At 38.3% G+C, this 24807-nt stretch overlaps 1 protein-coding gene across 5 annotated transcripts in view; it reads left to right on the top strand.

Moving 5' to 3' along the window:
* Nucleotides 1-24807, top strand: part of SORCS2 (sortilin related VPS10 domain containing receptor 2) — a 549849-nt gene that overhangs the window by 462306 nt on the left and 62736 nt on the right. For all 5 annotated transcript variants that reach the window (XM_032109885.1, XM_032109884.1, XM_032109882.1 and 2 more), the window contains exons 9-12: nucleotides 5472-5651; nucleotides 10871-11017; nucleotides 12342-12444; nucleotides 21528-21604. In XM_032109885.1, the coding sequence (XP_031965776.1) occupies nucleotides 5472-5651; nucleotides 10871-11017; nucleotides 12342-12444; nucleotides 21528-21604 (507 nt within the window). The remainder of the gene's footprint in view (nucleotides 1-5471; nucleotides 5652-10870; nucleotides 11018-12341; nucleotides 12445-21527; nucleotides 21605-24807) is intronic.

Here is a 24807-nt window from a genome sequence, read left to right as displayed (position 1 = left end):
CTCACCATCTGGAGAGGCTTTGGCTGAGGTTGTTCCCCTGTGCCAGGCAGAAGAGCAGTTTGCAGCTGCAACTCCATTCTTCTGAAAGTCCACGGAATGGCTTGTTGAGCAAAGAAAAAAGGGAACAAAGTAGAAATGCAGGTAGCAGTATCATTTGATGGAGGGGAAGTGTTCCTTTCCCAGGCAGTGTCAGCGCAGTAGCCAGTGAACCTGAGCTACAGCAGCTGTCTGACTTGCTGGTTGTACAAATCCATCTGAGGAGGATTCAAGGAACTGTTCTTTTCTTCACAGCGGAACTTGTTATTGATTTCTCTCCCTGAACTTTTTTACTTGGCCAGGCAAGGAAGATTAGGAGGATTATCTCTGGGATATGTGCCATCCAGTTACCTTGATTGTGCTTGAGAGATTACAGGGGTATAAATGTGGTACATCTGAAGGTCAAGACTGAGACTACAGAGCCTTGAGTGCTTAGATCTGTTCCACTACTGATACATTTACTCCTCACCATCCTCTGTTTAATACATTGCTTATTTCATGTTAACATTTTGCTCAACCACAGCATTAAAAGATTGCAAAGGGGCAGAATTCTGACATCTGACCAAAAATTATAAGATTTAAAACTTGAGAATTTTGAGGTTCTCTTTTTTTTTGCCTTATTGACTGAAGCACCACAGTGCTGCCTGTGTAGCGTTATACTGGCCTACAGTATTTTCACTTAATGATATTTTCTATGTCACCAGCATGTTGTAGACAAAGAAGCACTGTCTGGCTGTACAATCTTTGTCATCTTTTATATCCTTCTGCCTTCAGGTGGTAATTGTACTTATTTGTGTTGTAGAGTTTCTTATCACAGTAATATGGTAAACTGTACTGAGCATTTCTTGAATATAAAATTCTATAAAGTATTTACAGACTTATAGGCTGGTCAGTTACTGAAAGTAGATGGTATGTGACTGTATACAATGAAAACAATGCATTTCTCTTCCCTTCCCCCTTTAAACCTCTTTCCTTCTTTCCTGCTATCCACAACTCCCCCATATCCCAACTCTGTTTAATAGCTTTGGGCTTTTTGGACCGACTTTTGATTGGGTGTTCATTCAGCTTTATGTGATAACAGACTTGACTACATTAAAAGCAGGTAATTGTGGAAAGACTGATCATGTTGTTACCTCTGTGTTAGAAGTAAAAAAAATAATTCTTAAGCAGTGAGTGTTTTCAAGAAGAAATATTTGATTGTGTCACTGTACTTGCTGGAGGAGTTCTTGGATGCCTGTGCACCAGGTCATGGCTGAACATGCTCAGTTCTTTCAATGCCTTGTGTACACCCTCAGACTCATTTATTTAGCAGACCATGTCTGTCCATGTGATATAAAAATTCTTTGAAGTGGTGCTTATTTTTTGGTACGAGTTGGCCTTCTGTACATGCCTAATTATTTTCAGTATCACTTTGACACTGCCCTTGTGTTATTTGTTAATTATGTTTTCTGCTGCTGATGTAGTACAAACACAGAAGCTTACAAGTCCCTGAGAGAGCAGAGTGACATGACCTGTCACTGGATGCCTAAATTAATCATGCCAAATTTTAATATGAAGTCTTTGATCAGGATTTGTTTAGCATTTTTTATAGAAAAGTAATTCTGATTCAACAGATCTCCAGCTGTCCTTAATTCTAATTCCATGGGCTGGTTCACTGCCTTGCACCTATGAGTAGTTTCACAGATTTTTAGTGATAAATATGCAGATTTCTGTGTTTAGTGTGGTGTAACATCTCCCAGTGAAGAGGGAAAGATGAAGGAAACATTGTAACAAAGGAATTTGCAAAATGCGGAGCACAAGAAGCACCTTAAACAAAACAGAGAAATCTCGTGGGAGCTTAGAGGTTCAAAAAAAAGGTTTTGGATAATGCAACTTGTAGAACCTCACAACTGTGCAAAACTTACAACATAAGAAGAGGAGATAAAGGGAGAATACTAGTATTTGGGAATCACAGTCTATGGCTGATACCAACTGACATTGGTGAGATTTGCAAAAACAGAGAAAGAGAGACGTGAAAATGGCAAGAGCATGGATACATGGGTCAGCCAGACATAGAGCAGAGCAGGCATGGCAGACTCGAGAGAGCAAAAGTAAAGTAGTAGAGATGAGAGAAGGGCTGTCCATGGAGAAATGAGCATGCCACAGAGGAAACAGCGTGGTTGCCACGGCAGATTGGGAAAACGATTCTGCCTTGGGACATCTGGAAGGGCATGGACTCTCATTACAGCATGGAAGTGAAAGAAAACCACAAGATTGTAAGTACTGAATGTATATGAGAATGCAGCCTGGAGATACCAAAAATCTGAAGAGAGACAATAAGAAATGTTCCAAACCCTGAAGACCTCTAAGATCAGTAAAGAAGGTCTTTATAAATGAATTTCAATAGATTGTGTGTGAATAGCATAATTACAGAAAAATGAGATGATCAGTGGTACTTTGAGTAGCTTGCAGAATGTGGAGAGAGAGAAAGCAGGAGGTCCACCAAGAAGGCAATTGCAGTAGTCCAAGCGTGAAATCATAAAAGAATAAACACTTTCCTTATAGGATCTGCTGAGGTTACAGCCTAAGGTTGTATCTGTGTCCATGAATTAGATAAAGCAATAAAAACTTGCATTCCCTCCATCAATGGTTTTTTTCTCAGACATCCTTTCTAGTTACTCTTAGGTGGACACAGTAGGTTCTGTCTAGCAATATTCGGTGATGTCCCGTTTCCATGTGCTTCTCACCTCTTGAGGTGTGGGTAGCTTGGATGAAGGGATGCACTTAGCACACTGACAACCCATCCTCTGTATTTTTCAATCAATTTCTTCTTTTTAAATTCACCTTTCAGTATAGGAATAGTACAAGAGTGGCATGACAATTTACCTTTGTTTTAACTAGATTTTCAGCAGTTTGTGTCATCCAGGATTTTGAAAGATCAGTTGAAGAATTGGGTATGAAATTTGCAGTTTTCCTCACATTGTCAATTACTTTTCCCAGAGGATTATAACAGAAAGCAGGGAAAGCAGCCATAGACTGTGATTCCTGGGCAGGAAGTGCTGCACAGGACTGTTGCAAGGTAGTATAACTGAAGGACTGCTTTGTTTCTTGAAGGAAAAAAATCACTGTGAAAGGAAAATAGCTGTAAGGCTGAACTGGAAATCGGAAAGCATAAATTTTGAAAGGAAGGAACAAAGTTCAAGGCAGTACAAGGGTAATTTCACTTGCTAAGACCAGGATCTGTTAAGCTCTTGCCTCAGCAAAGTTGGCAACCAGCGATCTGAGCAGACAAACATCTTTATTAGTAACAGTTACCGCCAAGAGAAAAGTGAACTCTCCTTTGCTGAGTAAACTTTTGCTGTCCAACCGCTCTTTCCTTCACCTGACCCCTACAGTCTGCCCAAAATTAATCCCCCTGTCCTTGTGCACTGCATGCTTTGGCTCTTTCCATGTTGCTTCTTATGGCTCAGCTGCTCCTACCCCACCCTGGGATGGGGGACCCAGAGGTGATTCTGTCCCTCAGCTCGCACCTCTGCCACCAAGGGCCAACATGCAACCACTGCCACCTCACAATGGAGAGCATGGAGTGGGAAAGAATTGAGGCACGGAAAGTGCCTTGCCTACATTCTCTGGAGTTTTGCGTTTGTCTATTGCACTGTATAAATGTTTTACTGTAATAATGTAGATGATAATTTTGCAGAAAGCTCCTGGCTTTACAGGAGATTAAGGGTTTTCTAGAAGTTTTCACATAAATTAATTCTTTCTTTATTCCTTTTGACTCTGCTTCACTTCCATCCTTATTATCAGATAGGCATGTGAACTTTCCATGTGGCATAATGTGGGCTACCAAGCCTCATGTTGCCCTGATTTAAGGCAGGAGATGAAACATTCTGTACATTAAAGAGGCTTTTAAAAGAACCTATTGTGATCAGTTGCTGTGTTTTGCTGGCAATTCTGCCAGACTCTCTGCTTTGGAGTAATTTTTCAGTACCAAAAAAAAAGAGAACTATTCATGGGATGCTAAACAAAAATCTACTTTACTACATAGTTTAAATGAAAGTCTTTGAAAACAACATTGAGCTGTCATGGATAGGGAGCTTCACTTGGATTCTTTTGTGTTGAGATGTGTCACATGTACAAAAATACTTTAAATTTAACTAAACTATTAGTATTTAATAACCCTCCTCTGTTCATATTAAAAATCTTTCCATTGCATTATTTTACTTCTATTCATGCATTTTTTTAATCTAAGTGCCACAGTCACGTTGTGCATATTGCCTAAAATGTGACTGCCATGATGAGTACTCAGTCTTGCTTTGTTACCCACACTTTCTTCAGTCTTTACTGGATTCTTATGAATTTGGTTTATTTGACTCCTTGAGTTCTACAAAGTTGTTTTCTTGATTTCCTTTTTTTTCTTTTTTAAGACAATTCACCCCAAATTCATATTTTCTTGACATTTTGGTAGCTTTATTTTATATTCACAGTAATACCTTAGTATTTTTCCAGTAATAAGGTGACCAGAACTGGATACAGTATCCCGGTTAAGTACCAAGGTCATGAAGAGTTTACAAGCTTTCAGTCTCCATGACTTGATGTCATTTCTTACATAGCCCCAACATGCCTTTGTGCTGCCATATCCTATTGCAAACTCATGTCCCTTTATTCTCTTTCCTAAGCTTAGTTCAGTGTTGCTACTTCCTGATTTATTTCTTCTGTTTAGTATTAGTGTTAAATTATTTTCCCCAGCTGTGCATTTTTTTGTCTGAGGCATTTGGAGTGAAGAAGCTGGGAAAACTGAAAGCAAGCTGTAGCAATATCCATGCCTGAAATTCTTGGGAAATGAATGCAGAATGTTGATTCTCATGTTATTACTGTTGAATATTTAAGTGGTTCTGTAGGCATGGATAGACAAATTAATATAATCTACTATAATACACATGAGCTGTGTGCATGATAGGTACTAATTCCTATGTGAAATGCTGTAAATTATATCTGATCCTCTTTGTGCTATGCTATTTTTTTACCTAATTTTCATTTCTCTATTACTTGTAGAGTAATAGATTATTTTTTACATTAGCTTTGTTAATGTTGTTTCAGTCTTCCTTTGACTCTTATCCAGATCTTGGAAAATCAGTCACTTCTTTTTTTTTCCTTTCCCTTTTTTTTCCTTTCAAGAAGTCATTTCCTGATAAAGTCAAAGCAGATTCCAGCTATTGCACATTCAGGATTTTTTTCTCCACTAAGCTGGTTTGCACTGCAGTCAGAAGGCAGTGAGAAACCATCTTGGAGCAGTGGGATACAGCATGCTGATTAGTATTATGTTGGGAGATTACTGCTATTAAACATTCAGATGTTTCCCCTCCCCCCAGTATTAAACTATCCTGAACAACTTATTGTTTGTAAAATAGAAATTATGTAAAAAATTAATCATTGTGTATCTTATTTTCATACAGGATTTACAGATAATCAGTACAGATGAAAACCAGGTGTTTGTGGCTGTCCAGGAGTGGTACCAGACAGACACATACAACCTGTACCAGTCTGACCCACAAGGTGTTTACTACTCCATCTTGCTGGAGAATGTCCGGAGCACAAAGCAGCCAGAAGAGAATGTCCTGATAGATATTCTGGAGGTAGATCTTTATCTTTTCCTTTGTGTGGAGGGTTTTTTTGATTATGGGTATAATTCATTTTAAACAAATTTATTTTCACAGTTATATTTAATGTAAAAATCTAGGATTTCTGTCTTATTTATAGCACATTGTTACTACTTACATGTTTCCCTCTTGCCCTACTAATGTGTTGTGTACTCTAACTATATTCTTGGGATGGGGTTCTATGGATGTGAAAATCCAAAACTTGCTAAGGTTTTTTTTAAGATGTTGAAAAGTGAAGCTGGAAGCACAATTTATTATTGAAGTAAGAAGTTATGCAGCTGTCTATGCACAGCTTTTTTCTTCTAGGTGACTCAGTGGTGCATTTCCTGACTTAGAGCAGGACATCTTTTAGCCAGTAGGGTTTTAAATAGTAATCCTGCAAGCCTTGTGCTAGGTTGTGTCAGCTCTGAAAGGCAAAGAGCCAACAAAATTAGATATTGGACAGCAAATCCACTTGCTTTCAGTATGGGTCTTGTGCGAGCAGCATCTTTTGTGAGACAAACTCTCCTGTAAACAAATCTGTCTTGTATTTTAACATCAGTGCACTTGGCAAAATAAAAGACTATAGTGTTTTGGAAGAGTATCACAGACTATTATCAATTCCATTCCTGTTTAGGGAATGGAATTTCAATGTAATGAATTTCAATGTAATAAGGTGTACATTTGCTCTGGTCCTGTTCTTTCTGGCCATTATCACATCATTAAACTGACAGAACTTTGGTCTGACTCAGTTTGTCCCATTACACTGTAATTTGCTTGGTGTTAATTTAAAGAAAACCTAAAACTTTAAAGGTGCACCAGACTTCTTTGGCAAAGGTTTGTAGTAATTCTGGATACAAGGCACACAGTGACAGAGCTCTTAAATGGCTGTAATTAGACTTTTCTTGGTGGGGGAAAATGATAGTGTTTTCTTCCTCTTTATCTCCTCCATCTTTCTTTAGCTTTTTCTTTCTAAATGGCTCTAGTAAAACAGAAAGGTCTCTCATTACCAGTGATTATTTTTCTAGACTCTACCTTTTTAGAAATGAGGCTTCCTAATGAGTGAAGCTACACATTGTGTGTAGACACGTTCCCACAGGGTGATTTATTGACAGCATTAGTTTGCAGCATTTTATTCTTGGTCACCCCTGTGGGATGCAAAGCTAAAAGGCAGTCAGGTGCAATCTCTACTCCTTGCATCACCTGTAGCATGTAATTTCAGATAAGTTGTACAGAGATGCTACCCCTGGCTGTCCTTTTGTCTACAAGAATTATTAACTTTATTCAGTTACACTGATTGTTTCATAATTTCCCAGTGTTACTGAGGGCATATTAGATAATGCAATCCTAGTTTATTGTGTGCTAGATCAATTTGTAGGGTTACATTAAAAAGGAAATGTAAGCATGATAAGGACAATACACATGGAGCCATACAATTCAATTTTTAGGCTATTTTTGAAATTGAGTTGCTTTATAGGAGAGCACTGTCAGCTTCCAGATAGCTTGCACCATAAATAATTAGTGTTTATCTTGTTTACTAGAATGGGATCAAGTGCTCATAATGTGTGGGTTGTTTACTCAGTATAAAATTGCTAATAAATAAAACACATATTCCAGGCCTCAAGGGTGGGATTTTTTTTTGTCTAATCTGGGGGGTTTTTTTCGGGCATTTTAATGCAAGTATCCCATCTTGGGAAGGGGAACCTTCAGTGCAGCGCATAGACAGTCCTCAGTAGTGGAAAATTTCTCTTTCCCCCAGTGTATCATTCTGCTTAAAATTTGTACTGTTCATCTTCATTATCTTCTGCTGACTCCACTTCATCTTTTACTTGTACATCTGCTATAAATTCTTTAAAAGGTGTCTGCCTGTCTGTATTAATTTTATTTTATATGCTTTATCTTTTTCTGCATTGTATTTCTTCTCATGTTGCACATGTAAAAGGGAATAATTTCCAAATACTTGTTTAAAGAAGGGAAGGAAAAAAAAAAAAAAGGTTAAGTACTAAATGGCTGTCCAAAAGAAGCATGCTCTTGAATTATGTGACAAGGAGCATGTGCCTGAAATTGTATCAAGTGCTGCCAGTGTGAAGGAGTCACAAATTTGACATAGGTGTATTTGCAGAATAGGCATACTAATGTAATCCTTCTACATTGGTTCCTGCTGTGACTCCTTATGTAGATAATAGCTACACAAGTTGCAATACACTTTCTTCATGCCTTTTTTCCCCCAAAAAAAAATTATAGATATTTAAATTTCAGTCACAAACATGTATTACACAGCAGTAATTTCTGCATTTCAATGACTGCTGCTAATAAACACTGTGGGACCATCTGAACTGTGCTTCTTGCTACCAGCTAAACAGAATATTGTTGGGATGGAAAATCAGAAATGTAACAATTAGCAATTAATAAGTCACAGCAGAAAATCTCAGAAAATAAGTTTATAAGGTACAAAGTGCTTTTCTAAGAGTACTGGGGAACAACTATCCCCTGAACTGTTTAAGAAAATAGGTACTCTGAGAACTAAGCAAGAAGTTCAAAGAAAATCAACAGAAAGGTGCTTTGAATTTACTCATGTTCAGCTGTCTTGAGTGGCTGCTGGACTGTTCATCAGAGTAACTGAGCACTGCACAATGTTGAAAAGTCTTCTTTTCCATAGCAACTTATTGTTAATGGGAATCTTTTCCCTTCTTGATAGAAAGATGCTTACCTCACAATTTTAGATTAGGGAACTAAGTTAAGGAGTAGAATGTACAGAAGAATTTGGGTGCCTTGGCATCACAGTCTAATCCAGAAGGTAGATTTGACACACTTCATTTCCAGTATTTACGGAGTCAGATGTGTGTAGGCCATGGGAAAATGAAATGGAAAATGCTACAGCGGGGGTGGGATGTTTTAAAGATGCCATTTTTTGCACACCATAATTTTGTATTAGTTAACTGGGTTTTTAGGCTACTGCACCACTTCAAACACGATCTTTCTGAACTTGCTCTGAAGATAGGTGCCTGAAACCTATTTATTATTTCAAGCAGGGTTTATGCCTTTCATTCAAAATACAACTGCTGTGAAGTGCTGGTCAGCTTTTATCTTTTAAAGCAGCAGTGAGAGAAGTTAACTGAGGCACTGGAAGAAATGTTTTCATAACCTTTCAATGTTTGATAGATTCAAACACTTATGTCCCATATTCTAGAGAGGAGAAGTGACCCTAGAGCTTGGTTAGATTAGAGATGGGAATGGAAAAAAGTTTTATCCTGACTCCCATTTGATGATTATATATGGAATGATTAAATATTCATTAAACGAGGAGGTGGGGAGGGGAAAGAGAGGAGGAACAAAAATATTCATGATGCAGCACTGGTTTTGCTATCTGCAAATGAAGAGGGAAACCTCAGTTGCAGTCCCTGATCTAATTATTGTTTAAATATTTAATATTGTGTTCACTGGAAGAAAGACATGCACAGAAATTTTACCCCCAAGTCTGCCTTCCTTGCAACACCTTCCCACGTAAATATTTGAAGTGCCAGACTTTTCATGGCTGAGCTGTCTCTCGAAGGTAGAATAGGTAAAAAAGCCCCAGCAGTATTAAAATGGTTTGAAAGTGAAGAAAGCAGGCTCATCATTTCTTCCTGTCCTTTCCTTTTCTCACCTGCACTGCAAAGTAGTTGACTTTTATGGTATGTTTGACTTGGAGGTTGTTCTGAGCTTTCAGCATCCTGGATAAGTAACCCAACCACATACGCATAGGATTTAAGAAGAAGGGAGCTCGTGAGAGAGCAGGGCATTTAAATGTCTACACAGAATTTTTTATATAAACTTAAATATATTTTGAAGTTCTAGGCTGTTACCATAACCAGAAGAACATTCTTATTCTCTGTAGATTTGGATCAGTTCCTTCCCATAATTATAAACAGTGAGTATCCAACCTGTAGCCTGCTGGTAGGGATACCTGCTTTTTACCTTCAATGCAGACTTTAGCTAAATGAATGTTAAATGGAGTTAATAACTGGCAGTTGGAAAAAGAAGGGAACAGTAAATATTTCAAATGAAAAATAAAAGTTCAGAAATGCATCATGTTATCAGGAGGCAAATACTCCTGATCAGTCAAAGAGCTGGCTGTCTTGTGCATTTATTTGTAGTGGACAGTTCAGTTTCATTAAGTGTCAGGACCCAAGGAGATGTGCAAGCTATACTGTGCTGGAAATGTGTATCAGTTTATATATATTGTCCAGAATTTTTCAAAAATTCAGGAGGTCTCATAAATGATGGCAAGGGAAACAACAGCACTCTTGAGGAAACCTTTGCTTTTAACAGAAGATCTTATCTCATGCCCTTGGGTGGAACATATGTTAATATGTTAATAACATAAATGTTAGGGCTAGAACTAAACATATTAAGGTATAATTACTGTCAGCTTGCTTCTAAAATTATACCCATTAACACTTTGAGTTGTAATAATTTTCTAATACGGATTTTTTTGAAAAAATAACAGCCCAAGAGAAGAGGATCTTTTTCTTCTTATTTTTTCTCCAGAGCTCAAACAGATGAAGGGTGGCTAACTGGAGTGTAGAAGCATTTCAGATGCTTGAGAGGGTGATTTGGCCCTCAATGTTTCTTCCTCAGATGATCTGCCTGTATTTATTTCCTGCAAAGGAAAATTGTGCTTCCCAATTCAGTGTTATTTTAAAGGACATGATATTGTATTGTGTTATTGTAACCTGTTTGTGTGATATTTATATGATATGGGCACAGAACTTCAGTGTAAAAGTTAGATGGTTGTTAAAAATTGCTTACATCATTTGTAGAATAGCATCTTAAAGATGTCCATATTTAAAGAAAATGCAGAGCTGTAATTTTAATGGTAAGGCCATGCTATCATAATTTTTATATTTTTCTGTAAAAACTATTGTGTTTTGCTGTATTAAACATGTAATTTGATTAGCCTTATGACATGAAGAAAGCTGTATGTTCTTTTTAAATACATTTAGAAATAAAAATCAGTTTTTAATTTTCCTCGCCTTCCCCCTTTCTCCCTTTCCTCTTACCTTTTAGCCTTCGTCATATTTTTTTTAAGGTATCATCCACTTACCTTTCAGTTTCCAGGAGAAAATACCTGAGATACACAGTTCAGAGCCACAGAAGAGCAGCTAATCAGGGATAATCCTTGGTGAAAAAAATGTGTATGTGCTGGATATTAACTTTTCTTCTCTATGCTTCAGGTCAGAGGTGTAAAAGGAGTCTTTTTGGCCAACCAGAAAATTGATGGGAAAGTTACGACCCTGATAACCTACAACAAAGGCCGTGACTGGGATTTTCTAAACCCTCCAGACTTCGATATGAACGGCAAACCGACCAACTGCAAACCTGTAAGTGGCTCTTTTTGGTGCATCCTCACCCTAAAGTGTACAAACATTATCCGTATGGTAGGATGTGCAGTACTTCCAACGGCCTGGGAGCTTTGTGCTGAGTTTACCAGCCAAACTAGCAGGCAAATCTAGCATTGCATGAGCTGTGGTTTCACAGGCTATTAGTCCAGTCATCGTGTAGAGTGAGTAGTCAGAGCTTTCTGTTGCACTGCATTTCATATTTGAGATCACTTTGACACAAAGAGGACACATTTCTTGTGTGTCAACCACAATACCCAGTTCAGAATAATCATGACAACAGTCATTTGTGTCTGGATATACGGGGCACATCGTGAGTCAAATAGAGATTAACAATAATTTTTCTCTTTCCATCTTTCATATTTTTGTTTCATATTAAACCAATTTAACCCTCTGTTCCCTGTTAAAGGGAACCTGACAGTTACTTGAGAATAAATACCACAGTAACTTTCATAAAAAATTCCTTTCTTTTTGTAAGGTGATATTATTTCTGTTTGTTTAGATGTTCCAAGTGCCCATAGTATTTTGTTATTTGCAAGACTGTACTGAAAACTGTGTGTTTTTCTCAGTGACTGTCTGCTCCTGGGGACTCAGAGCTCTGTGTTGGGCAAAATAAATGCTTGTAGTTCTGCCACTGCCAGAGCTTTACTCCCTCTTCACACAGCAGAAGTGGAGGGCTGGAGCTGCTGGTTCCCTTTTGCAGCGTTCAAGACTGTGCAGCAAGGTTCCAGCCTGCAGGGCCTGGTGCAGATCAATCTGAGATGAGTGGAACAATCGCAGTGGCAGCAGCTGCTGGGGGTGCTGGCAGCTCCTGGTAAAGCTCCTGGTCACATTGCTGTGAACAATATGACCTTTGAGTGCCACTGCACAAAGGGCAAGAAGCAGTAAGTTGTTTAGCAAGGAGACATGATGTGTCCAAAAGTCATTATGCTATTTTTCATACCACATTTTTACTAAAAAAGACATTTAAGTCCAAACAGGTTTTTTTAATCATAATTTTACCATTTACTGGGACAAACAAACATGCAATACTTGTTGCCGTTAGTTAACATTTTTAAGCAATTATTCTGCCAGAAGTGGGGTTTATATAATAATGCTGACTTCTTTGAGTCTGGAAATCTTTTTCTTGAGACAGTGGCACACTATTCAGTCTTCACCAGGTTTGGTTCCATGGGAAACAGCCATTCTTTTTCTTTATGAAGTCATACATTGCTGAAGCTGCTCCCTGTCTGGGCTTTCATTATTGTAGGAGCATAACTGGTAGCAGTGATTTTTAAAACCTGTTTTCTTCTCCTTCCTCCACAAGCCTGATTGTTACCTTCACCTCCATCTCCGGTGGGCAGACAATCCCTATGTGTCAGGCACAGTGCACACCAAGGACACTGCACCAGGGCTCATAATGGGGGCAGGTAAGCACATGACATTATTTTTTAAGACCTGAAATGTGGCAGGTGTTCTTTGTAGATCTAGTGTTTGGATTTGTAAGAACACCATGCTACAAACATTGCCAAAATAAGGCTTTCCTGCAGAATAATCCTTTATGGAACCTTTTGATCAAACAATTCAATATAAGTTAATTGAAGGCCCGGAGTTGTGTCTTCTCAGACAGATCTATATCTGTCACCTGGATACATCATGGTTTTCTGTGTTGTGCAGTACCTCCTTCCCCGTTAGTGTGGTGTGGAGATGTGCTGGTGGCTGAAGAACGTCCTGCATCCTTTTTCTCTGCAAGTGATGTATAGGCCTCCCAGCATCATGAATAACTCAGAAAAACTGGTGGAAACTCAACAAAACTGGTGGAAACAGTGGTCAATCCTTTGTTCTTTAAGCCTGGATACAGATAATTAGTCTTGTAGTTTTTATTAATTCCTTTCTGCCTAAAGAGAGATGAATTGAAAGAGGCAAATGTGTCTCTGTGTTGGGAACAATGCTGGTTGCGGCTTCTCCATTGTAACACACATATGGAGTCATGTCACTATGAAGTGGAATTTAATAAAGGAAATTCCATTGCAGTGTTGAGCACTCATCAAGAAAAATATTCACATAACTCAATTTTGCTTTGTAACTTTGTGATCCATCTATTAATTTAATTTAATCTTCTGTTTCTTTGTTTCAAATTTGTCTGATTGTAAACTATTCTAAGAGCTTTTTAAAATTGTATTGTTTTATTCTTATGGATAATGTTTAGGTGAAATGCACACATGTATGCTTCTCTTTTCATAAAAGTGTATCTCTTTTTAATGAATAATGGCTTCTCCTTTATCTTACACTAGTCTCTGACAAACAGCTTATTAAGTTGGAAGTTTCCTGAGAATGTCAAGGGGAGAATTATAGGTGTTTAAAGAGAATGACAGCTGCCAGTACTGGCAATCTTCAATTTAACTGAAGACTTCAAGTTTCTCCATAGTGCAAAGGGAATTTAAAGCATTTTACTGGAGACAAACCTACTTGGTGAAATGCTGCTATGTTTTTATTGATACAAATGAGACTTAGAATTTATGCAGTGCCCTTGTAGATAGATTTCTAATATGTGTTCAGGTCAAACTTTATGAATTCAAATGTTTCAAAAAATATCTTCCATTTCAAATGTCTTCTTTTTTTTACATAAAAGCACTCCAAATGTAGGTTCTTAATTTTAGCTTTGTCATATCATGCCTGAATGGCTTCCAGTAACAAATTAAGCAGTGAGATTTAATTAGTCCATTATTCCTATTTCATTTTTCTTTATCTTTGCACTATAATCTGATGTGTTGAACAGATATTTGTTCAGATGTTGGGTTCTTTTCTTTTGATTGGCGTTTGTAGATGTTTTTTCAGTGCACTGTTCTCTGAGATGACATTAGAGAGGGCAGGTTGTAGAAGAGTATTTTGCTCTTAATTCCTTTCTAGAATGGGGTGGCATTTTATAACCATGACACTGTCTTACTCTGCCAGGTAGAGAACCTGTCAGCAGCTTTCCTCAGCATGGTCAGGAGGGGGTGGTTTTGATAACATCCAGACATCATGAAGAGCTGAACTAATATGTTAAATTTGACTTGCTTGTGGAGCAACCAATAATGTAATAGGAATGGTAGGAGGCACCCTTGCTCAGTCACAAGCCACTTTGCTTTTAGCTGCCTAAAGAGCTGGGAGGGATGGTGTGAAAGTGAGAGAAATTTTCCCACCAGTATTGCAGTGTGTCCTTTTTCTGGTAGAAGGTCATGTAGATGAAAACAGAGCAAAGGGATCTGGTTTGGAGCCTGAAAAATCTTATAGAGCAACTGCATCCCCTAGCCAACAGATGACCTGAATCAACTCTGACTTTGACTTGCATTTACATTATTTGGAAGCCCAGGTCATCTGGATTCAGTGCATATGTTGAGTCTTCTCTGGCAAACCTGATACCCTCTTAAACTTACATTTCTTATCAGAAATACTTTACATAGAGTGAGCTTGAGTTTCCTTTGGCTTGATCCTTGAAACTGATAATCCTATACAAATCAACATAAGTAGTACATACAGGAATCAGATTATTTGGGCCACATCACACAGTATTGGAATTTTACTGTTAGATTTAGGGAGAGCACATCTTCTGGAAATGACTGAAGGTGATAAAGATCCGTGAATGTCAGTTGATCACAGCATGTCTAGGAACCATCAGTGCCTTGTGCTGTAAAAAGCAAAATCATTCTGAGGGTGAAATAGGTAAATAATTGCCAACAGAGAAAGGGAAATATTAATACTCTGGCAAAATGATGAACAGTGACATTAATAATAAGACTGTGTAAAATTCTGATAATCAATTTTCAGGACCAGTGAGCATGTGCTAAGAAGGCCTCCTTGGCAGTTGATGGAAAGAGAGAATATTTACAAGAAAACCCCCATTAGCTAAAAAAAATAAAGGACAGTAAAGAATATGATTTTTTTTTCCTGAAATTGTAACCACGGGGTGGAAACAAGTGATGCAAACAAGTCGATAAGAACTGGAAATATGATTTTTAAGAATAAGAACCCTATTGATCAAAAAGCAAAAACCAATCCCTTTAATGTGGATTTTGGCTTCTTTCTAGGAAGTTTGTACAACACAGCTGCTTGTGGTAATGGAAAAGCTATTCTGTGACTTAAGTACAGTTTTGATATGGAAAATGCTGGAAAAATCAGAGATCAGAGACTACTTAATACTGTTTTAATTTTAAAAAAGGAATCATTAAATGGTGAACAGCATTGACACTTAGAAAACTGGGAAAATACAGTAATAGGATGCTAAAATTGCATCTTTTTAAACTCATATTTACAAATAAAAATTCCACTCTGTTAAAGTTGCATAACTAGATCTCAGGAATGCATATTTTTAGCTAATGTCTATATATAAATTGTTCAGATGGAATATTAAATTTTATAGCTGCATACAAAAATGGTATTTTAAATAACTGCTTTGCTCTCTAAGAAATGCAATAGGATTTTGCATTTACATTTGATTCTTGTGCATTTTAATCTTGGCAACAACTTCTATTTCTCACAACATCAGCTATGAAATGTGTGTCAATTGATGTGTAAATTTTTAGTATAAACTTGCTAAGGACTTTTCTATGAAAAATGTTTAGAGATGTGTAGCTTTTTCAGGTGCTAGTTTACAATAATTGCCTGCTTAGCTTCCAATCCAGGTGGCAAATCAAGCAAGCAGTAAATTCTGCACATTCACACAAATTGAGGAAGCACTGGAAAAGTTCTGTTTACTTTTTTTCATATTAGGGCCAAATATAATTGCATACATTGTGATGAATTTCTGTCATTTTTCACAGAAGTAGCATGCTAGGATGCCTCTATAAAAAAGGATAAGGGAATGGGGAGATGGTTGAGCATTTCCCATTACATTTTGGAGTGAACATGCTGAAATTCCTTTAAATTTTTCTCATGTTCCTCAATCCTGATTCCCCACTACCTCATCTGAACACATCTTCAGCTTGCTAGTTGTCAGGGGGATTTAAATACAAATTTAAATATGTAAGTTTGTACTACATTGTGACTACAAGCTTACAAACCATGACATTTTAACTTATTGTGCATGGCCTGAAACCATGTTACAGCTGTATGAATTACCAGTAATCCCGGCAAGGCACTTCTCTCTTTTTGGAATAGGTGTCTGCCTGTATGATAAATTTAAGTGACTGAAAAAGATTTTCCATATTAGAAGGATTATCTAAGCATTGCACATGGGGCTTATTTCTTCTTACTGTAAACATGTCCAAAGCCACATATAAAAATATGGATTAACACAGCAATAAGTAGCACTTAGAACATGTAAATTGATAGCAAATTTTAAATGAAGTAATCTTTCATACTTGTTGTGACCCAGTAAGAACCTACCAAAATGCCTGACTCTTGAGATCTGCATTAAGAGCTGTGTTTTTCATAGCTTTACCACCTTTCACGAGAACTTGGCTGGCCCCCAGACAGCACTGAAATACATTGTTTTCTTTCACATCCCTGTGCTACCAGCTGCTAAACTGTCATGTGCAGAGATACAGTAAGCTTGCAGGACTATGCTGAACAGTATAGTGCCTCTGTATTCTAGTTTTTGGTAGTGCCACCCCTGCAAGGATGGAACACGTGATTTTATGCAGTTACTTAAAATCAGCCTTTACTCAGGACAAGTGAAAAAGCAAAAGAGGATTTAGTGTATCCCAAAATATGGTTTGACAAGGTTTCTAAGAATGCAAGTAATGGAAATGAAAAAATGACTGTCCTTAATCAAAAACTCAAAAATGCAGGCCAAAATGTTTCCTTTTGCTTCCTGAATAGAAGCAGTGTCAGAACCTAACAGCAGAGCCATACTGACTCAGGCTGACAGTCCATCTAGCACAATCGCCTGTCTATATTGGTGACAAAAAGCTTTGGGGGAGTGCTTAAGGACAATTCAGGTGTATATGGTGCCCCAGGCATTGGTTTGGAGAAGACACGCACATGAGAGTCATTTAGGTACCAAAAGAATATGAAATATTGTTAATTTTTTCCAACAAAATATTGTAAGACAAACTTGTGAAACTTTTGTATTACAAACAAAACTTCATGAAACTGGGTGGAAAACAGTCATGTGTCAGAGGAGTTTTTGACCAAAAGTCATGTTAGACTTGTATAAATGGTACTGGCTAATATAGCCTTGGCATGGTTTAAGTCCAGCCATCAACTAAGCAGTACACAGCTGCTTGCTCACTTCCTATCCAGGAGGATGAGGGGAAGGGAATTGGGAGGGTTAAGGTGAAGAAACTCATGGATTGAGGTAAGAGCAGCTTAATAATGGAAGTAAAATAATAATAATAAATTGTAATTAAAAGGAAAAGGACAAAGAGAGAGAAATCCCAAGAAAGAGAAGTGATGCAAATGAAAACAGTTGCTCAACTCCAATCACCTGGTGCCCAGCCTGTCCCTGGGCAGTGGCCCTGCACCAGCCTCTCCCCCAGTTTATTGCTGAGCATGGTGACGTATAGCCTGGAATATCCCCACGTCAGCTGGGGTCAGCTGTCTCAGCTGTGCCCATTTCCACTTCCTTGTGCACCCCCAGCCTCCTCTCTGGTGGCGAGGGTTGAGGAGCAGAAAAGGCCTTGACTCTGTGTAAGCACTGCCCAGCAGTAATGAAAACATCCTTGTATTATCATCGACACCCTTTTCAGTACAAGTCCAGAACACAGCCCTGTACCAGGTGCTGTGAAGAAAATTAACTCTGCCACAGCCCAAACCAGCACATGCCTGCAGCTGATTATCCATTCCAGCTGCAGTAACTTTTTCAGTATGAACCCGAGTTGCCTTCAGTGTACTACATTACATTTACTTGTTCCCCCAGATGCATCTAACACAGAGCCACTAAAATGGTAGAAGAGTTTTTGTGCTGTAGTGGCACACCTGAGGAGTTACTGCAGATATTTACAGCTGTAATAAGAAGCACAGATTTTGGTGTGGCAAACCAGGCAAAGAACACACAGATATTTGGGGGCTGTGGTCCAGTCTAAACACTTCAGAATGTGGTGGGAATGGTACTTAAACATTTTTGGCTTCCAGTCTTGGGCTGAGCATAATTGTTTATTTCTCACCTTCTTGTGTCACTTGATCACAGTGCCAGCTGTGCTCATATGTGATTGGCCTCCACACTTACCACAAATATGTTTTATAATTCTCCTCAGATATGTCATGGAAAGGTTCAGGATGTCTCAGTTCTACTTTGAGTGCTGCTGTGGCTTTGCAGTTGTTTGTTTGCAGTGTTATTAATGTCAGGATTTTTTGCATTTCATTTGATGCAAATTGGAGCTGTTGTAAAGGGGGTTATGGGGTGCCATTACATGCACTGTGTTTAGTTACCTGGCTTATCCAGTAACACAACACACTGCAAGGTACCTAGGGCCTAAAATTATGCAATTTATTTTAAATCTCAAAACTAACAAAATTCTCCAAATCTTTGAAGTTAATTTTTTATTAACCTATTGAAAAATAAAATTAAAACAATGTAACTTTTTAACTAAAGAAAGCATGACTCTTGCATGACGTGTTAAATAGAAAGGTTTGCTAATAAAAGCGTAGGGAGTTGTGGGTGTTGTTCACTTAGATCTTTGAAGGACTTGGTTTTATTCCAGTTCTACTTTTTTCAAGCTAACAGCTTTCAGAGTGGCTTATCTGTGACTTATGAAACTCATCATGCATCCCTATGTGTTCCTGTGGAAATTTCCATCTGCCTGTCACCTCTCAGATTTGGCTGCATGGGTGCTTCCCACCGCACTTTGCAGGAGCCTGCCTGTCTCCCCTTTCCTTCTTTTGGCCTCACCTCCTTTTTCTTTCTGAATCCACCTAAGCTGTTTTTCAGCCAGCCATGGTCTGCAGTACCCTCAGAACAAACTCCAACTGCACTGAAAAGTTTTATCCTTCCTTACAGAAAGGTGTTTACCTTTTTTGTCTGCTTGAAGACCTGATTTTGCAAAGTTTGTGAATTTATGTCATATAACTCTGTGTTACATAAAATCTGGAAGTAATGAAAATTGCAGCCTTCATTAATGACACAATTAAACATTGTGTCAACCATCAGCAGGTCCTGCATGCACCACTTCTGGGCTTCCACCCTTGGCCTATGGACAGACAATTTTCAAAGGTCAAACATCACTGGAGTCCTTTTTCCCAAAGCAGTGTCCCAGATTCTGTTCCTGTTGGCATCAATTGTGGTTTAGGCAGAATGACAAGTCTCTGGAATTTTAACTGAGCTCATCAACTCCTTTTTCTCTTTTACCAAGAAAAGATAGTAAAGGTAAAATCAGAAGTGGGAGGTCATGTCTTTCTTTTAACAGAGCTGCAATTACAATACTGTTGCTAATATCATTACCATATCAGCTGGATAGAAAAGGCCTTTTAATGAAGCACAAGTAGATGCTGTTTAATTTACAGACTAATTTTCCATTAGCAAGGCAATTTGCCACTGAATTCTTTAAAGGGCAGATCCCTAGCAATGCTCAAAATAAAGACCTACTTATGCAAGTAGATTTCAGTAAGTGGTGAAAAGAGGTAAATAAACAGCATTTACCCAGCAGCAAAACTAACACTGCATTTGTTAAAGTTATCTGTGTAAAGAAGGGTGTAGATTGACAGCAGTACGTTAGATTCTAGCAAGCAAATAAATATTTCTGTTCTCAGCTGTCCCATAGAAAACTTTCTGTGATTAACTGCAGAAGCACAAGAATATGCCCATTTGCAGATGATATACCAGTGAAAACTATAACAGATGAAAGTAAGAATAGCAAAATAAATGTATTTTGTATAAGCACTGAAACAGATCTTCCTTGCCTTCCTTCAGCCTTGAGGGGGTCATTTCTCATTCATATCTCTTTCTAGTGATCAGATTACTCTTAAACCTGTATTTGGGGAGAAAATATAACTGAATTAATGTGTTAAGCTTTCCTTTTGGAACTATCTCATTGGATAATATTCACTGAAGGTGTAGGTTGTATTTCAGGAAAAGGTTTTTCAGCCAGAGGGTGATTGAGCTTTGGAACAGGCTCCCCAAGGAAGGGGTCACAGCACCAAGCCTGTCTGAGTTCAGGAAGTATTTGGAAAATGCTCTCAAACACCTGGTGTGGTCCTTGGGGTGTCCTGTGCAGGGCCAGGAGTTGGACTCAATGATCCTGATGGATGCCTTCCAACTCGACATATTCTGTGATTCTATGACCAACTAAATCTGTGCTGAATTATCTGATAAATGAGAGAGTGTGCAGTGAGTTGTAAAGATGAAAACCCAAGAAAAGGCCAAGAATGGGAAGTGGCATCTTCTGAAATATTAGTTGCAATTGAAAGGAATTAACTGACTCCTATAAATTCCCTGATTCAATATAAATATCCCAATCCTGTCCAGGATGTAGTTAGGTTTAAATGATGTAAAGTTATTATCCTGTTAAAGAGTGGAGCACATGCAACCTTGATGGTCTAAATGGAGTGGGTGTTTTGGGCAGTGGGCCCTGTCATTCCTCTTGGGAACCTTTCAGCACTAGTAAGCACACTCTGCATAAGCAGATCTGGTTTAGTGGTTAAAAACCAGCTATTTATATAACACACAAGTGAAATTTCATAGTGCCATCCTAATCTCAAGTGTTTTTTTCATCGTCTCTTCTGTTTAAGAGGATCTGATAATTTTTATCTTATTTCTACTGTAAAAACATGCAAAGCATGTATTTGAGTCAAAATCCCCTGGAGGATATAATTTAGACAGAATATTGTGCCATGATTGATTCTCCCCTAGAATGCTGTAGACTGCCTAGTGGTTTAATAGTTTGCTATTTGAAATACTGCATGTTCAAATATGGAGATCTCTGTATTTGGGACTGCATCTGCTGTCATCTTCCCAAAGTTTAACACTTCTGTTAGTTTTGCAGGAATCTGAACTCTCCTCAGTACTTTTTGTCAAAATATTCAGTGGCTTCCTAGTCAATATTTAGGTAAATCAAGTAATTCTTCTTTCAATTCTTTTGTATTTTTCAGAAGCCCTGCCCCCTTTTTTCATGTTGCATATTTCACCAGAATCTAGATCTAGCTACCACTTCATCAAGTCTTAGAGTATTTCATTTAACAGTTTCAGTTCAAAAACTTTACAGAATGTGATTAAGGTTAAGGTTAAAGCTTCTGAGTTTATGCATGTTTCATACTTACATCTTAAATACATGTTGTTTTATAATAATTTTTCAGCATGCAGCAACAAAACTAAAATGTTGGTCTGACTTCTGCATTTCTGTATTAGAATTAAGCCTCATTTCTTCCACCTATGGACAATATAGCAGTGGAAAGGAAGACATTGAAATTGTACAAATGTGCAAATATATGTTTTTAAAGGGTTTAGCTGGTTCTACCAGAAATGAAGTAAGCCTGTTTGTCAGAGTTTAGTTCTTGCTCTGAACTGGAAACTTCTTACTCAAACTTGCATCAGGATTAGATCCAATCTCTCTTGCTCATGTGGATGCAACCCTTGTTTTCTCCTCTTTTGTGACAGGTAACCTGGGGTCCCAGCTGGTTGAGTATAAAGAAGAGATGTACATAACATCTGACTGTGGGAACACGTGGCGTCAGGTAGGAAGCATAAATCATCAAAGGAACCTGGAAATAATTTTAATGTACCAAATGTGATGAATTATGTAATGCTTAACTAATCTTTAGATACTCTTTTGAAGGAGGTAGTATTATCATCTCCAGTTTGCTTAGAAACCAAGAGATTAAGAAGGTGATTTGCAAAGACTCAAATTGATCAGGCTGTCAGGTTCTGCTAAAGTTAAAATATTTTGGTCTCTTTAAAGATCTATAAGTATCTTATGCAAAAAACATAGTGTCTGTTTAGGTTTTTAATAATTTAAGTAATCTTCCTATGCTAATGATGAAGTGGACTTGGGCTAGGTCTTGCAGTACAAACATGCCAAGCTAAAAGACATGGCTTAGGTACAAAGGCAAAAATTCTTCTGCTTCATAGTCTGAAAGCTGTTACTTAGCATAAACTTTTTTCTTCATTGGAACTGAGAAAGTGAAAAAAGATTAAAAAAAAAAAAACTTTTTAAAGTCTTTTAGCATGATTTAATAAATTCAGGGACTAGAAATACCAAAGTATTAAAAAGACAACAATGATGTAGTAATGCTATTTGAATTTTGGATGTCTTTTTCTTCCACTGATTAGTGTCAGTTAAAGCATATCACCTTTATTATGTATTGTTTCCTAACTTGCTCTGTCTCAGTGTGGTGGGTTTGCCCTGGCTTGATGCCAGGTGCCCACCGATCTCTCTCTGTCACTGCCCTCCTCAGCTGGACAGGGGAGAGAGAATATAACAAAGAGCTCATGGGTTGAGATAAGGACAGGGAGAAATTGATTACCAGCTACCATCACAGGCAAAAATGACCTGACTTGGGGGAGATTAATTTGAATAACAGACTAGATAGTGAGAAATAAACCCAAATCTTAGAACATGTTCCCCCTACCTCGCCCTTCATCCTGGGCTTGACTTTACTCATTAATTCTCTACCTCCTCACCCTGAGTCACACAGGGGAATGTGGAATGGGGTCTGCAGTCCGTTCACCACACGTTGTCTCTGCTGCTCTTTCCTCCTCAAGGGGAGGACTCACACTCTTTCCCTGCTTCAGTGTGATGTCCCTCCCAAAGAAGACAGCTTTCAATCAACTTCTCCAACATGAGTCCTTTCCATGGGCTGTAGTTCTCCATAAGTTCTGCAGAATGAGTGCTTCCCATGGGCTACAGCCCATCAGGGACAGTCTGCTCCAGCATGGGTCCCCTGTGGGACCATAAGTCCTACCAGCAAACCTGCTCCAGCATCAGCTCCCTGTGGGGTTGCAGCCTCCTTCAGGCATCCATCTGCTCCAATGTGGAGTCCTCCAGGGGCTGCAGGTGGGTCTCTGCTCCAGCATGGACCTCCATGGGCTGCAGGGCACAGCTGCCTCACCATGAGCTGCACTGGGGGGTGCAGGGGAATCTGTGCTCCGGCACCTGGAGCACCTCCTGCCCCTCCTTCTGCACTGACCTTGGTGTCTGCAGGGCTGTTCCTCTCTCATATTCTCAGCTCTTCACTCCTGCTGCAGTTGCTGTTGTGCACTTCTCAAATACATAATCCCAAATGTGCTGCTGCTGTCACTGATTGACTCTACCTTGAGCAGTGGTGTGTCCATCTTGAAGCTGGCTGGTGCTGGCTGTCCAATGTGGGAAAGCTTCTCTAGAAGTGTCTCAAAGAAGCCACCTCTGTAGACTAACCTGCTACCCAAACCTTGTCGTGCAAACCCAATACACTCAGCACAGGGATATTTTCTTTCTCTATATATGTATATATCAACAATTCACAGTATCATATAGATTCTACTTATAATATATATCCAGGATAAAAAAAAGCACCCTCAAAAAAATTTTTTTTCAAAAAAATGATATCATTTCAGTTAAAATAGTATTGTAGTGTTCAACTGAAATAAATTTTTTTTATTTTCTGAGAACCATTAAGTGTGAAAATGTTCTCAGTAGTGTTACTGAGCTTGGGGAATTTGAGATTAAAAAAGAAAAATACAGACAGTTTCTTATATTACTATGGTAGGGTGCCACTAGTACTCCACAAAGTACTTTAAAAATAAATGGATTATTTTTTTAATGAAAATGTCCTTTGATTTTTAAAAGATAAAATTTTATACCAAATACCTTCTTGAAATCTAGCATACAATAAATAGGTGTTTAAATGCAAGAGCCTTCCAGCATTTACAGTGGGTACTGTGTTGTTTAATACTTCCTAGAGGCCTCTCATAATTTGTTGTCAGCATTTGCCAAAGTTTTATAGTTTTTCTGGGGTGAAAAATAAGAAGAAACGAGTGAATGAGATCAAATTAATATTTTCAATGGTTTTTATTTGCAGAGACACTCAGGTAAATAATATGTGTTGAAACTTGACCCTAAGGTGCCTAATTATGCTGTAAAATCAACCATAAATTGATCCCTCATTGTGGCAGTCAAAATGGCAAACATCGCTAGTTTTATTTTAATTAAAACTGCTATGAAGCCTTTGAAAGAGCTTACTCAATTCTAATATTTGTGATCAGAATGAAACTGTAGATTATTTTATGTATTTTATGGCCTCACTGTTCATGATCATTTCTTCCAGAGGACAGCAGCACATTTCCTTTCTCTGCTGGAATTCATACAACAAAAGAAAAGGCTTCAGTCAGGTGGTAAAGGAATTTAGATAATTCAGTAAATTGCAGGTCTCGTGAACTGGTGAAATCCCATGCTTTGGCACAACTCTTTGTCTGAGTTTAAGTCTCTGCCTTGGAGACTTTGTGGTTGTCATTAACAAGGGCCTGGCACCTTTCTCACACGCTCACATGATGTTGCAGAGCTGTTTACAGAGGAGAAAAGGAGCAGTGTGGGCTTGTGTATAGAGACAGAGAATGCAGAAAAGCAAACGTAAGAGACTTAGGAGAAAATGTACTGCAGGAAATTAAATAAACCTTTCTTGAAATAATAGCAGTATTGGTTCAAAGGATTATAGGACTTTGGGGAAGGTTAAAGATCCTGTAATTCAACGGTGTGCTCTGAGACAGCATCAAACATACAAGGAACGTCTCTACAGGAGGTTTCTCAGAACTATTTGTTAATCCTTCCCTGTAGGAGATTCTGGCTTCATGGTGCTTCACCATTCTTCATAGATTTTTCTGAATATTTGACATAAGCTGACTGTTCCTTTTGCTCCTGTTCTTGAAGTTTCACAAATTGTACAAGTTTTCCTCTTACCTTTTG

Source organism: Corvus moneduloides, chromosome 5 (assembly GCF_009650955.1).
Source record: "Corvus moneduloides isolate bCorMon1 chromosome 5, bCorMon1.pri, whole genome shotgun sequence".
In the NCBI taxonomy this organism is placed as follows: Eukaryota; Metazoa; Chordata; class Aves; order Passeriformes; family Corvidae; genus Corvus; species Corvus moneduloides.
This window is presented reverse-complemented; position numbering and strand designations above follow the sequence as displayed.